General features: G+C 43.9%; 1 protein-coding gene across 1 annotated transcript; it reads right to left on the bottom strand.

The window, feature by feature from the left end:
• Positions 1-29: 29 nt before the first annotated feature.
• slc12a9 (solute carrier family 12 member 9) lies at positions 30-14827 on the bottom strand. Its single transcript, XM_080779719.1, has 14 exons — positions 14512-14827; positions 13486-13729; positions 12921-13055; positions 12644-12781; positions 11736-12038; positions 10457-10564; positions 9634-9745; positions 8958-9115; positions 8781-8863; positions 8551-8675; positions 6930-7122; positions 6484-6658; positions 3025-3171; positions 30-2486 (listed from the first exon to the last, which is right to left on the bottom strand). Exons 2-14 carry the CDS (start codon positions 13688-13690, stop codon positions 1609-1611), a joined length of 2760 nt encoding a protein of 919 aa, XP_080635845.1. The 5' UTR covers positions 13691-13729; positions 14512-14827; the 3' UTR covers positions 30-1608.
• Positions 14828-16663: the final 1836 nt, after the last annotated feature.

Raw genomic sequence — 16663 nt, 5'->3', positions numbered from 1 at the left:
GTATATAAAAAATAAAAGACTTGTCCAGTTAAGATTGGTTTATTAAAATATCATTCCCACCACTAAGGTTAACAGTCAGGCGGTCATTGCTTAAAGGCTGGATGTCCCAAAGTGCCAGACTGCCATGCAGTAGCGTGGCAAACATCAATTGTGTGCAGACTGCAGTCTTGCTAAATCCTAAGATGTATACTGCAGTCATCTCTGAGACTGCCTTAAAGCACAAAACAGTACAAATAGTACAAATTGTCGCTGTCCGGACAGAAACCAGCTATTTAAACTAAGGTCAATTCTATTGAATATCCTTTACGTCTGTGTGTTGGTTAACTATAGTTGAACCAATGAAAAGTATTCCCGCGAATGACCCGCCAATGACGTACATTTACGTCAAATAGGTTCTTTATAGTGGTTGATCGTGGTCACATGCTACTTACATTAGCATTGGGTTGCTATAGGTGATGCAGTAAAGAGAAAATGAACCGGCCATCTTGTTTGTCCACGGCCATCTACTCGTCTACCCGTCTTCTTTTCAAATGCCTTTATCTCGGATTCCTCACCCAGATTGCACCCCTAGGGTCAAAACACGACAAAAACATTCGACGGTCCATTATAACCAAAGGACTAACGATGGGGACCACACAATGTCTTTTCCGGGTGAAAGTCAAGACTAGCATCTGTCACAACCATAGAGCTATAATATAATATAATATAATATAATATAATAATATGATATCTGTCACAACCATAGAGCTATAATATAATCTAGAGAACGGATTGAGGAGCCATAGAAGAACGACAAAGTCTTTTCCTCACAAATGAACATTTTGGTGTTAGCTGGTTTCTGCCCGACATCAGAGGTATAACACATACACCCGCAACAAATATTTGGTTTTATAACTTGAAGCACAAAACACATACACCCACAAATAGTTGGTATTCTACCAAACGGGTGTTCTGTATAGAAAACAGATAGGCCTACATGTAAATACATTCAACATAAAAGGAAAATGTCAAATTACTGTACAGAAAATACAGGAACAGAAAACCAATTAAAAATTAAACATTCGGATCTGGCAACCCTGGCTGCAATGATGCCAGAAATGAGGAAAACACTGATTAGATAAAAAAAATAACTTAACACGGTACCAGTCACAAAACTCAAAAGTTCAAATGAAATCCCCTTTTCGAACACAAAATGCACAAATCTATACATATAAATGGTCCCGCTAGTCCTGCCTAAGTGCATATGAGTGATCGATATTTGTGTTTTGAGCGAAGAGACAGCTGTTTAGGCTAACACGGGCATACAGAAATATTCCATATACATGAATTACCACCAGACATTGCCAACATAATGTGCTTCACTGCTCTTTTTCCCTATTCCTACTGTAATAATACGTTCAGGCTGTGTATACAGATATTAGTACTACTGCATACTTATTTATGAATCTATTTCATTAATAATTTCCCAATGAACCCAAAAAAGCATACATGTACATAGTATGCTATAATTGGATGGCTCTGCCAAATATATTATCTACCCGTAGCATAAAAAAAAAAAGAAAGAAAATAAATCAGTAACAACGACCCAGACGAACAGCAGCACCATGTTCAAAGTTCAGTGCATGTGACTCGGGTGACGCCGTGAATCAGGAGCGTGGGACCCAAACCGCGCGTCAGCGCCTCCAGCTGAGCCAAGTACTGCTGCGACAGCGTGGCGTGAGCGGGGGGGCGGGGCAGGTACAGGAAGCGGACGGCGGCCTGAGAGCTGTGCTCCGTCAGCAGAGAGTTCACCGCGGAGAGGAACTCCTCGGAGAGAGCGTGGCTGGGCGTCGTGGCGGCGGCGGTGGAGCCGTCGTCGTCGTCCCCGGCCTGACCACCCGGTCTCGCTCCGTAGTGCTGCACGGCGCTGTCCCAGGGGACTATTTTGATCGAGGCCCTGATTCGAAGCTTCCGTAGGAGCTCGCGGAAGGTCTCCTCGTCGACCACCCAGCCCTGGTCGCTGGAGTCGCTCTCCACGTTGAGGAAGATCCTCATCCGGGCGTGGCGCCATCGGCTGGACATGTTCAGAACGCACGCCATCTGGAGGAGGAACAGGCTGCACACGTCCACGCAGTCGCGGCGGCTCCCCGGCTGCAGCAGGTTCAGCGGCCAGACGTCGATGGTTCTGTCCGCCCCGTCGACCTTGCTGTCCCTGCCCTCGCCCTCCAGCTGAAAGAAGTAACGGCCCAGGCAGACGTTTTTGCTCATCTTGATGGCGTCGGATATGATTCCCACGTACTCCTCCGGAGTTAGCCAACGGGGGCTCTCCACGTGCCGGACGGGGGCGAAGTGAGCCTGCAGCGAAGGCAGGTCGACCCCAAAGTTGTAGTCCCCGTCACTTCCCGTTCCCACCGATAAGTCGCAGAATGCAGTATCTTGTAAAAAGTAGTCTTCGGGAGTGCAGTTATCATAGAAACCCAAGACAAGGGTGTTGGGCTTCATTCCACCTGGAAAGGATGAAGCAGAAATAATCACATGATAATAAAGAAAGTGATATATGGCTGACTCTGGTTTATTCCTCTTGGTCTCGACAGTACTGGAGGTGCAGCACATATTGATTGATTGAAATATTTATTAACAGTTTGCAGAATTACAGTACATTTCAAGCACAACTGGGTCCACCATGTTCAATTCATCAAAACATTTAGAGACGTACAAATAAGACACTTCTATATAGCCAAAGAACAGAACAGGAATTCATCATAAAAGGAGGTAAAAAGGGAAAATAAACATATACAGTGAGGGGAAAAGGGGTGGGGGTGGGGGTGGGATTCAGATTTTACGGGGGCCGGTTTCGAATTGCAGCCGTCCGTAGGTGCCCTTTGAGAGCGGTTTTGAAGGAGTCAAGGGATTCGCATGTCTTAATGACTGTTGGTAGGGCGTTCCACATTTTGGTGGCATAGGAGCGAAAATATTTGAGTCCCTTGTTTGTGCATATAGGAGTAGGCATTGGAGTACACAGTAAAGCATAGGAGGGATGCTCACCCAGGCCTGTGATGCGCAGCAGATGTTGTGTTCCCTGCCTGACGGAGGGAGAAAGAGTCAGGTCCACAAAGGCCTTCACTCCCAGTTTATCTACTAGAGTCAACCAGAAGTTATACTGCTGCTGGACTGGGTCTGATGGCAGGGTGTCTGGAACACAGTAGAGGACAGTATAAAGGACAGTAAAGGACTGGGTCTGATGGCAGGGTGTCTGGAACACAGTAGAGGACAGTATAAAGGACAGTAAAGGACTGGGTCTGATGGCAGGGTGTCTGGAACACGGTAAAGGACTGGGTCTGATGGCAGGGTGTCTGGAACACAGTAAAGGGAGGCAGATTGCTTACACTGTATAAACCAGTGCACTACAAACGCAAACATTTTATTGTCAAGGACGCCCAAATTTAGTTAGAAATTCCACCTTTCTTTTAAACTAATGAATAGCCACAGCTTTTGTAATTGCTAAATGAATAGATCAGCTGTTTCTAATATCCCAAGTATAAGATAGGGATCCCTGGAACGGCTGCGGCTCCTTGAACCACTTTGAAAACCATTGAATGACATTACATAAACAACATAAACTACCAGTTTGGATTTGAGGAGACGAAAAAGACACTGAACATGTTGCTAAAGTTGCTAATAAGTTGGCTAAACTAAACTATTAATGCAGAGGTCTCACAAAAGGTTGAAGAAAGCCAATATAGCCGCTCTACAAGTGCACAATGCGCTGTACAGTCTGTGAGCTTGTAGATCTGCTAACTAAGTATAACTCATTTATACATTAGCAGTGGTATTTGGTAGGTGGACGAAATGTAACCTTCCAGTAAAAACAGAGGGCTGGCTCTGTTAACGTTGAACTGTCACAATGTTACATGCCTTCTTATACATTGCTTTGTCGCCCCCATGTGGAGATGTGGGGCCAAAGCAGGCAGCACAGAACACTTCCATGTTTTGCACAGCATTACTATTGGGCGGGAACCCTGGCATTATGTTATGCTTTAGCTATTGAAAAATAGCAGATCTACAAGCTCATAGCTACAAGCTCTTAGCTTGTAGATCAGCTTGTAGGTCTGCTATTTTTGAAAAATCTCGAAAATGTGATGCAAATCTTTGAATATAAAACACTGGCTGGTATTAAAAACTGTGATGCGTACTTAGATGACGTGGGCGGAGCATATCCAGACACTGAGATATTCGGTCGGCTGCGAGAGGCTAATTTGACAGCTAACCTCGCGAAATGTGAATTTGGGAAGGCTACGGTTAACCTATCTGGGGAAGGAGGTGGGCCAGGGTCATGTACGCACCATTGCGTCAAAAGTGCAGGCTATTAGTGAATTCCCAGTGCCACAGAGTATAAGCGTGAGCTTCGCCGGTTTCTAGGGATGGCAGGTTACTATCGGGGGGTTCTGTAGGAATTTTGCTGAGGTGGTAGCGCCACTGACAAGTATGGTTAGCCCTAAAGTCCTGTTTAAGTGGTCCTTGTATTGCCAGGTGGCATTCGAGTCTGCTAAGGCTCTTCTCTGCAGCGCGCCTGTCCTTACAGCCCCTGATTTTCCCCGGCCGTTCAAACTGGAGGTCGACGCGAGTGACAGGGGGGCGGGCGGGGGGCGTGCTGGTGCAGGAGGATGCTGAGGGCATTGATCACCCGGTTTGTTACTTCTCAAAGAAATTCATGAAACACCAGGTGAATTACAGCACTGTTGAAAAAGAGTTACTCGCTATGTTGTTGGGCGTTGCAACATTTTGAAGTATATGTTGGGTCTAGTGCGCTGCCTGTCACCGTGTATACAGATCATAGCCCGCTAACCTTGTTGTCCCAAATGCGCAATAAAAAAATCAACGCCTGATGCGGTGGTCCTTGTTACTACAGGACTTCCATATAGATATTCAGCACAAGAAAGGGAAGGACAATATAATGGCCGATGCCTGGTCAAGAGCTCATTAAGGAGGATGTAGAGAGATTAAACATTATTTTGGGGGAGAATGTTTAATTTTGGGAAGGGGGGTGTGATGATACTAAAGGTTATGCAGAGGAAGCCGCCCGTGTTTTCTCCTGTGTATGTGTAGTCTGTGTGTGTGTGTGTGTGTGTGTGTGTGTGTGCGCGCGCACACACGCCTGTGTGTGCAGGCTCGCGTGTGTGTGTCGTGGTGTGAGTGGCTGATTGTGTCAGGGGGAGTACCAGGAACCGACGCAGCCTCGCCAGATTGGTGCACAGAGGACGACGCCAGGTTTAAAAGGCTGTCAGAGAACCCGTGCCTTCCTGGCTCCCAACCCGTCCGCTCCGCTGTTAGCTCTGTAGCCATTTGTGCATTGTGACGCCTGAACAGACATGTAGCTAAATGTAACCTTTGCATCGCTTGATCCAGAATATGTAGCTAACCGATAACAGTCCGACTTGAACGGCCTCCTGCCGACTTCTACTCCGCCAGGTTAGGGGGGTCAGCTAACGATAAGGGAGGGGGGGAGCTGATCTTTTGTTTTCCGTTATATATTGTTTTCTGACAGGGAGGTTAGCGGTTGTATTTTGGTTGGGTTCATTGAGGCAAGCATTCACTTTTTATTTCTAGTTTTGTTTTGATGTTCAGTCCTCCGCCCTTGGAGATTTTGTAAAACATTGCCTGAAATGAAGAACAAATAAATAGAAAACATCGAAAAGTCAACTGTTTGGACGGCGGTTTTCTTGGGAGCTGGGAAGGTCGGTTTTCCACACTTGTTGTCTCGGTTCCCCTAGGCCGAGACATCACAATATTCTTTCAGAGCGAACGTTTTTTATCTCACATCTTTGCTTCTGGGGGGGGTCCCTGAAACAACATATTTTGAGATGGGCAGGCCAAATACATACATAATTCTACAGGTCCTTTACATGAAATAGTATGAACGCCTGCTATAGAAACATAGCTTTTTCAGAAAACTGTCATGATTTAGAAGACATTTTGTAGAATCGAGCTCAGGTCTAAAATGGGTTAATGGGTATATAAGTAACCGGAGTGCTTACGACGACGCAACATGTCACATTATGAGCTTGGCGATCTGCAATTTTCAGCGGAAGCTTTCCCCACAATACCAAGGCTGCATGGCTTGTAGCAATAGATTAGATTTGACAGCAAATCAAAAAAGACCTTGAACAAATCAGGAAACAGAGTATAACAGAGTATAATACCCCCCGCCCCCCTAAACACAGTGTATTTGCTTAACCTATGCAAATGTAAAGCTTTCTTGTGTGACCCAAAGAGACATTCAACACTAACACGCCGGTCATCACACTTGGACTAAGTATTTCAAAAAGGTGTTTCAAATGGACATTCACAAATAAATAAATAGAATTCTAAACCGATAGCAGATGGCCATTTTGCGCCTTACAGGCCATTGCAATCACACACGAGTGGCTCACAGATAAGAATCACAACAAAGCATTATTGGCTAGATATTGCCTAAGGGGGAGGGGGGGGGGGGGGGGACATTACCCAGATCCCCCAGCTGGACGTGGCCCAGCACGAACAGCCCTCCCTTCTTCAGCTGGTTAACAAAGTGGATGAGCTGACAGGAGGATCGGGGGTTGGCCACCATTAACAGCACCTGGGGCCTCCAGAACTTGACGTGGTCTTTCCTCACGTCCAGCATCAAGAGATATTTACGCACCTGGACAACAGCGGTGGGAAGAAAAGGACGAAACCATTGCAATGAGTTGCATTTATAATGTAATTAAACTACAGTTAAACCAATATAATAAACCCTATGAACTATAAAAACTCATAAAATGAAGTGTGTGTGTGTGTGTGTGTGTGTGTGTGTGTGTGTGTGTGTGTGTGTGTGTGTGTGTGTGTGTGTGGCCGATCCTCCGAGTTTATTCGGAGTGTAAAACAGTGTTTATATTTATACTTTCATTTAACGTTTAGGATTGACTGTATACTTGGTGGAAAATGAGGGCCTGGCTGATGTAACCCCAGCTGCTGGTGGGAACTCTGTAGTGAAGGAACAGAAGTAACAGCAGCAGGAGGACGATACTGGCCGATGAGTAGACTGGGTTAATCACAAACATCATGACCAAGCAGCTAACGATGCCCAACAAACAGGTGTGCCAGGAGAACACTTGGAAGGTGGGTCTGTGCAAAGAAAAGACAGCGAAGAACAGTGGCACGTTTATACATGCTTCGGTCGACACTTAAACCCATGTAGACCCGAGAGCAGATTCTACAAATCTCTTCTAAATCATGACAGTTTTTCTGAAAATGTTTCTATATCAGTGGTGCTCAACCTTTTTCATGTCAAGGATCCGCAGAATTATCTGCATTTGGCTGCGGACCCCCCATCTGAAAATATGTTGTTTCTTGCGACCTTCTTCAGGCTAAAGTTTAAAATCACGGTTAAAGTGGTTAAGGTTAAGGCGAGACCGATGCGGCCTCAGGTCTAAATGGGTTAAACCCTCTATACTTGTAAAGTGGACATGAGTTGCCTCCATACTTGGTGCTCTTTTCCCCTCTACGCCCAGATCTTGTTGGAACGCGCTGCGAGCTTGTAAATCTGCTATTTTTGCCTAATGTTCCCTCCACAATATGGATGCTGGAGGTTCAAGTGGTTAAATTGAAAATTAATCTTTCAATGACGTAGTTGTAGACTTCTAGACTCAAGAACAGGGGTTGTGACTGTATGCGTACAGTTAGTATGTGTATGTCTGTCCCCTCAAAAGTAGACCAATCACAGCTGGAACCTGTGAAGAGTGTGAAAATTGGGTCGCAGTTTAAAATCTATAGTATACATGTAACATTTTTTGTACAATGACTTTTAGTTGCACCAACATAGTCTTTTTAAAATGGCGGAGCAACACGGTTAGGTGACAACGCCTAAAGCCCTAACCACACCAAAGGGTCGAGACGGTTTTAGCGTTGTCCCTGCGGTGTGATATGCCCTGTTGCACCCACGTTGACCCTAGTGATTCAACGCATGGAATTCAATGGCCCAAACCACACCAAAAGGTCGAGGCGGTTTTAGCGTTAACTCCTTGCAACCGTTCGGACCCATGGCACTCCCCGAGGCTGATTTTACAGCTGCAATCTAGGATTATTTGAATGAACTCTACTCTACTCTTATAATTTAATTTAGACCATGTTGTCAGGTAGGTAGGATACCGTCCTACACATAGTAATGCCGGAAGCTCATAAGTTCCATGGCCAAGCAGGAATCCAATACGTTTCATTCATGTCGTACCCTGGAGTCACATACTCACTCATATCAATTTTGTGATGATTTGAAATGTGTTTTTCACGTCATGAATATGAATTGAATAACCAGGACCTGGATGGAAACAAGAACGCAAGGTGTGTCGTCGTCCCCCCCCCCCCCCCCGGTCCTTTTAGACTAAGTGTTTGACTGTAGTCCGTTTACATTTCTGACTTAAAAAGTAATCAATCAATGTTGGTGGGTATGGAATTTAACTTCCCCATTACTTTAACCAAGAAAGCAGAATCCCACTTCCCCAGACAGCAGGTCTTTATTCATTCGTTAAGAAAGTATAGTCTTCGTTAATTCATTACCTGAAGTTTGGTGCCGACGCCCACTCGAGTGCCAGACACGCCAGGTCAACAGCAGCGTAGGCGAGCAAGTAGAAAACGGTAACCAGTCCAGCTATGGCATTGAGCTGGCCAGCAAACACTACACACTGTAACAGAGACAATAACCCAAAGACACACATAATGGAATCCCTTTTGTAACGCTAAACAATTGAAAAGGCGTTTCTGCAAACAGTTCCAACGGTTCTCCATACCTGCACCAATGCCCACGTGTACAGCACGGCCACCCACGGGTTTCCCGAGTTTGATTTGATGGCAGCGGGGGCCAACGGCAGACCTGTGACCAAAGCAAAGGGGTTTCCCTTTAAAACAATGTATCGTTACAGGAGAGGAGAGAATGTCTAATAAATGGCTACCTCAATCGTTTATACCAAAGAGATGATCCAACGCCAGAGCGTGGAGAATACGCGACGCCCCGATCATGGAGCACATGGCGGCCGACAAGGAGGCACAGTAAACCCCAATGGTGACGAACGGTGACCATACGTTGATCCTCTGGAAGAACCCATAGTCCTGAGTTAAAAGGCCCCTTTGAAAAGAAAAGGAGGGATATATAATATTAATAATAAACTTAATTTATTGCGAACGCAGTGAGCACTTACTATGAGACAGCAGATCATGTCTGTGTGTCTGTTGTCCGTGTGTCTGTCCCGCTATCCAAATATGGAGTGTGTTGCATCAGCAATCACTCAGCTCCATATATGGGCACAAAAGGGGCCAGGTCCACTCAGCTCCATATATGGGCACAAAAGGGGCCAGGTCCACATATACAGTAACAGCGGGACAGACAGACAGACAGACAGACAGACAGACAGACATGATCTGCAGGGTCTCAGCTGCGTTCGCTTCCCGCGTTTGCGCGCCTTACTGGTTTACTCAAGTTAGGGAATAAGACCTGGTACTTAAGACACGCAAAATACAGCCCATCATGTTAATCACGATAAATGATGTTTATCATGCACTAAACACTAAAACATTCCAGGGGACTAAAATGTGACTAAAGCTAAATGAAAACTATTCAAAATCAACACAGCTGTGCTTTCAGACCTGTCACAGATGCAGCTGACGAGGATGAAGAGCAGAGCATAGACGGTGAAGGTGTAGACCACTGCTATGATGGTGCCTTTAGGAATGGAAACACTAGGGGTCCTCAGTTCCCCTTCAGAGACACGGAAATAAGACAACATAGCAGGGTGTGTTTAGCTCCTTTGTTGTGAAGGAAATTGTTTTAGCTTTACATTTTGCATTATCATGTTACCTTTTAACAGAACACAAAATATTTGTGAATTAGCTAAGCTTATCATTTCATAACAACCGAATAGTATATAGTATCGATAGCAGAAAATAAGTTATTCTCTGCTAGCAACAGGTGTAGACAGGTTGGCACAAGATTACTCTTATATCGCAGTGAAATCAAGACAGCTACTACAACCTTATAGAGTAAAGAGACAACATTTCAACCTTACAGAGTAAAGTCTGATATTTATACTTGAGGGATATTTCACTTTAAAGAAATTGGAGGGGGGGTAATTTTATCATCTACTCAGGCTTTTGGGGAGCAGCACCCCGACAGTTTTTGAGTTGCTTGATTCACTATTTAGTATTTATATATTGGATATTCATTTTATCAATTTATTCTTTAAACCAGATTAACCGAAAACACCCGTCCTTGGTTCTGATCACTCATACTGCTAATTACACACTTACTGTATCTCCCCCACCCCAAAAAGAAAAGATTAGCCAATTATGTGTCAATGTTGCACATTGAAAATATCAAATCTACAAGCTAGATTCATTCATTCATTCATCATTTTACTGCACACAGTTTAAGTATACAACCAAGTAGATCAGGGTTAATGAGAGTTTCAACCTGACATATTGGCCCCGGCCATGATGCCAGTGCAGCTGGTGAACATGACGGCGAACACGGTGGCGAATGACATGACCGTGTTGGTACTGTAGTCCATAGAGTACTCGGCTGTGGAGAGAAATGAGGAAGTTAGTCTTAGCCTAGGCTTGTATTGATCGTCCTAAAATGTATTGTATAAGCGTGTAAAGCATGTGCATTAAAGGGACACTTCACCCTTTTTGCAAAAAAATATATGTTAATGACGTTTAGAAGCTTTAGAACACTTTCCTGGGGGTATTTATGTGTGTAATATGTGGTTTTAGATATTTTAGATTGTAGCAGTGAGCCTGTTGTCTCTGATGTCATGGACACTGGTCTCACTACCTTCCTGGACTACAATTCCCATAATTCTTTGGTGCACTGCTCCTCCTTGTGGATAGGGGGAAGAGCTGTCTTACTGAGACAACATGTAGTCCAGGAAGGAAGTGAGCCCAGTGTCCATGACATCAGAGACAACAGGCTCACTGCTACAATCTAAAATATCTAAAACCACATATTACACACATAAAGACCCCCAGGAAAGTGTTCTAAAGCTTCTAAACGTCATTAACATATTTTTTTTTGCAAAAAGGGTGAAGTGCCCCTTTAACGGTTAACCCATTAGAACCAAACCGGTAAAGCATCTGTGTCATTTTAGATTTTTGCGTTGGCTATTAAAAAAACAGAAATACAAGATGGCAGCGTGTCGCTTCGTGCGGCCCTGCAAGCTTTTACATCTGCTATTTTTGTATTTAAAAAATCTGACCTGTCTGAAGTGAGTGGTGCTATACTGTACTTGTGCTGTACTGTACTAGCCCTCCTCCCTGGCCTGTGTGTGTCTGTCTGTGTCTTAGGCTGTGCAACAGTGACACTTGGTGGTGAACAAACGCTATTTTCATGCTCGGACACAGCCAGGGACAGACCCAGGCAGGGACACAGCCACACACATAGCTTTCTATAGGAGTGGTTGCACCACTCAATAATAATAATAATAATAACACAAGTAAGACACGCAAACACGGGAAGCGAACGCAGCTGTGTGTGTGTGTGTGTGTGTGTGTGTGTGTGTGTGTTTTTTGTGTGTGATACAGCTGCGCCATCTGGTGGCGGGCATGTGGTGTTACAGCGTGACAGACAGACAGACACACAGACAGACAGACATGTTCTGCTAGGTCTCATAGTTAGTGCTCAGTGCGTTCGCAAGGTCTTAATGTTAATATCTGCATTCTGCACACCAACCCAAATGTCACCAGGTACTCACGGCCTAGGTTTTTCCTCAGAGTGGAAACACTGAAGCCGGTGTAGCTCACATTGTAATGGTGGGTCTGGTTGCCCGGTCCCATGTGGGTGATGACGAAGTCCAGGTGGCCGACCGCCAGGGGACTGATGAAGATAGTCAGCACGCTGACGGTGACAACCACCAGGATGAACAGGGCTGTGCGGGAGAATATGTGCGCCCCCACCAGGCACACCAGCAGACAGAGCTGCAGGATGACAGAGGCGTATAGCACCGTGTACCAGTATCCCTGGGGGAGAACACGGACCCCCTCTGACACAGACGACTCTAGAGTAGAGGAAAAGGACCGCGGAAACAAAACTATTATACTGACATATTATCCACTATTAAATTATTATGTAGATGGTGGAACTGAACACTCTTGGGTTATGGGAGAAAAGAAGAAAAAAGATTCAAGGTTAAAAAAGAAGGCGATAAGCGACAGTCAACGGAATGGTAACGGGACAACTCACCCCTTTTCCGTTTTCCTCCCGGGATTTCCCCCAGTGAGGGGTGGGAGAGGCTGGATGGCAGACAGATGGACTTTGAATATCTCTAACTATAAACGTACACGACAGCACAGCAGACAGCCCAAGTACAAATATAATTTATCAAAAGGCTACTACAGTGAAGTCGGTTCACGGAAGTTGTTGTAGGCTATGTGGGGATTATCTGACGAGGTACCATTTGAGTGGGAAAAACCTTACATTATACTAAATTGTTTATAGGGTCAATATAAGTAAAATGATAAATGATAGGAGCATCCTTTTATATTTTCCCAAAAAGAACAGCCAATAGCATATTACAAGTTATCCCCCTCACTAGGTAAAAACGGGGCAGGCACCGGGGTGAGTTGTCCAGTATTCAATGGAATTACACGTTTCACGACTTACCGGGATCCACGCCAAAAATGTCAAGTATGGCCTCCACGAGACCGAGTACATACACTCCACATGCACACACTTTGGCCAAGAAGAACATCAAACCGATGCTTCCGCCAAACTCGGGACCCAATGACCGACTGATCATAACTGATGAAGATTTGTTAAGGGACATGGACGAGTCAATAAAAAGGGACAAGAGAATACATGATCTGTTCCAATTGCATCACCACCATACAGTCATATGATAATGACTCATATCGCAGTGCTCTCGTCTAAGGAAGGATACAGTAGGCTCCGCCTCCTTGCACGGCACCGTTAGTTGAAATAGCGCAGATGGACAGTATGGTGAGAGAAACAATGGTATAGGCGACCAGCAACATTAAAAGGCCCTGGAGAAGGCCTGCGTGACCGACTACAAACCCTAGAAGAGAGAGATTGTGTTAGGACTCGTCTGAGAGCATAATAACACCGTTGTTGTTTTTTCAGATAGACATGATACTTTTGTCAGTGGATCAACCCAGTATTTGCATATTCATAAAAGGTCCTTTAATGAAGTGGTTTTCAATCTTGTCAACAAGGACCACCCACATCAATGTGTATTTGGCCACGGACAGACCAGACCCCCCCCCCCCCCATCTGAAAATATTTGTGCCAGGAAGTCCCATACAAGATTTGGGGGGTCTTTCAGATTATATTCAAACATTTTCACATTAAAAAAAATATATATATATATATTTTCCCCCCCCTACATGTAGATTGATTTTAATTAACAAATGTATCTGGGGGACCCTGCTGGAACCCTGGACTCTACTTCGAGAACCACTGCTTTAATGTTCCTTACTTATACTCACCAGTTCTCAGAAAGAGTACAATGCTGAACATGGACAGAATGGTCGGGACCATCACCCCAAAGAAGGTGTTCAGTTTGCGGGGTCCTTCGGCTGGAGTCCCAGACCCCGACTCAGGGGTTGCCTCGGACCCCATGCCACAAACTACCTGGCACGGGGTCAGACCACACACCCCAGCCGAAAGCAGGGGTGTGTGTTCGTTTGACATAGTGAGTCGGAGACGGTCACTTCTTGATTCTCCTTTGACCTGTGAAAAGGGAACCAGAGTCACCAGACCGTGAGGAACTTAGGGCTCAAGCATAAAATAATATAGCATATCAGACTTTTCAACAGATGACAGCCTCTCTGGGACTGGGATAATAAGGCATTTGATTGATTGATTGATTGATTGATTGAAGTATGTATTAACAGTTTGCAGAATTACAGTACAATTCAAGCACAACTCAATACAAAAACTGTTAACTGTGAGTGGACGACCCAATAAAGCACTACATTTGTTTACAAGAGGGTCCGGTCCACCTTGTTCAATTCATCAATTTCACATCTGTCTTACTTATCAAAGTTTAATAATGTTTGTTTTTGAACTGATCGAATCTGGAGGATCTGACTGAGAGTCCAGACCCTAGTTTTATTTGAACACCATGCACACTATAGCAGCACCCACCACCACCACGTCACGTGTTGGGTGGAGCGAATAAAAAAAAAACTTTGCGTCAGCGGGCAGCAGCGGATACCTACGTATAAAAACAAGGATGGTGATATTGAAAAGCCTGGCAAATAATAGGTGGCACCACACAAAAACATGCATTTGTATAATAGTGCCACACGCCTATAAAAGTCGTAGTGTTGTTTTGTTCTAGGGATGAGCGCTATTCTGAAAAGCCCGGGTGACATTACACTATTAAAAGTGCTCTCTTCTTGCATGCAGATATCATTATTAAATGAAACATTGAAGCATGACGCATCATTATTATTATACCTCAAAGCAGCAGCTCTGACTTCACACTGTCTGACAACAACTGAACTCACCCGAACCTCCTCAGCTTCTCAATGCTCTGCATCCACTTCCGCCTCACCAAAAAAAACTCTCTCAACGTCGACTATAGCTGCAGGCAGACAGACCGTCCAAATAAATAATATTGTTGTCATTAATGTATGTGTGATCCGAGTATGATCTAAGTAAAGATCTCCAACAGAAGCGCGCAACATGGTATGGTAGAGTTAATGCATACGGAGGGAAGGAAGGGGCACTGATGCTGCCCTAGCTGTCTACCCCAATAACATTACACTGACTGTACATGACGAGCCTCCTCTACTTGGCTATTATTTGTTCAAAAGATGTCACGGGAGGCCAGTGTCTTCGTTCATGTGACTCTCCCTGCCAAAAATGGGAGGGGGCGTGCTAAAAAAGACCGATTTGTAACACGCCGTGCGATGGTGTCGCGGCGTGCCTATAAAAGAGACGATCTACAAGCTCACAGCGCGATAAGTTCGCCGCGCACTGTGAGCCTGTATATCGACTCTTTTAATACCACACGGACATGTTGACGAGCGAAGGTGTAGCTAAACATTAACACGCCCCCTGTAGACCACACTACCAGAAGTTTACTTTCAGCACATTTCTTTTAAACAATATATTTATTGACATTTTTTTCCCCAATTATATAAAACATTACGGTTATAGCTCTCTTGTTAATAAAATGTCCAGAAAAAACACACAGATACGCAGATACAATAACAAAACAAACAAAATACAATCATAACACAACTCAACAATCAAAAAGAAAAGTGAAAACAAATAAAACAGATATATATATGGTCCCCATTTTCCTTCCCACCATACTGTGAATTATCTAATACAGGTCCTAATGGATTGCTTTTCATAAAACGTATTATTTATTATTATTTATTATTTATGTTCCACTTATTTCTTGAAAGTCATCAGATTTCCCTTTAATGGCTAAACGTCAATTTCTAGTGCAAGACAATTTGACAGTTATTTGTAGTAGGCTACCATTGCTTGATGTCTGCTTTAAGTCCATCTGAATCGGTACAGGCACGTATAGGCCTACTGTACATTCCCCTGACAGAGAGATTGCCGTCAGCCGTTCTTCTGTACAGTACTGTAGCACGAGTAACCCCCAGTCCAAGTTCCAGTAGATGAGCTCATTATTGAGATCCTTGCGGTCGTCCACTTCAACTTTATATTTCAAGTTGGACTCATGGACTGGTGTTGAAGGATGTTGATGCTCTCTCAGGGTCTGAACTGCAGTGCACATTGTTAATGTATCTGTTAATGTTATCTTCTGCCTTTTTACCTAAATGGAACTGAACTGAGACATTTATAAGAGCTGGAATTATGGCACATGGGCAACAGGATCTGCCAAACCAAGGCATTGCTAATGTTAATTAACAATATCTTAAGGATAAGCACAAATAGCCAATCTACAAGCTCTCTGTGCAACATGCTTACTTAATGGAATCCAAATGACTGATATCAGTCCCACAAGTATTAGTATTAGTGCAACTAACCCTTCAGACTATGGGTTTTATGGTAAGTCTCCCATTGGCTTAGAGAGGCAGCCTAGAAACGAGGCAGCCAATCATCTTTCCTTTTTTTGGTCAATATACAGTATGCAGTCTTAGTTTTAGTCATCATAGCTTAGTATTAATTTCGTTTCAATGTATTTATTCATTTTGTTACTTACCGGTATTCTTTTTTTAATTATTATTATTATTTTTGTGCTGGGAGCCCCACATTTATATTTGTCTGTAGCCTACTTGATGATTATTCTTCCTCCACACAAGATGTCATTATACAACGGCCAGACAAATTCAATTCAATTCAATTCAATTCAATTCAATTCAATTCAATTCAATTCAATTCAATTCAATTCAATTCAATTCAATTGGCTTTATTAGCATGAGAAAACATACGTTTACATTGCCAAAGCAAATAAAAAGGAACAATACAGCAATACAATCAAAACAAAATGTATGTACATTTGAAAGTCAGAGTCTTCAATAAATCAATTTCTATTAAGATCACTCGATGCAGATAGTGCAGGAATACACACAATGATTAGTCTTTAGGGTATGTGTTCCATTTGATATCCTTCACAGCAGCTCACAAATCTAAGAAATCTTTCTGCTGTGTTTGCACATTGTGTGTGTGTGTGTG

Source organism: Protomyctophum bolini (assembly GCF_963924005.1).
Source record: "Protomyctophum bolini genome assembly, chromosome: 13".
Lineage (NCBI taxonomy): Eukaryota > Metazoa > Chordata > Actinopteri > Myctophiformes > Myctophidae > Protomyctophum > Protomyctophum bolini.
The sequence above is the reverse complement of the archived record's forward strand: the minus strand, read 5'-3'. Positions and strand labels throughout refer to the sequence as shown.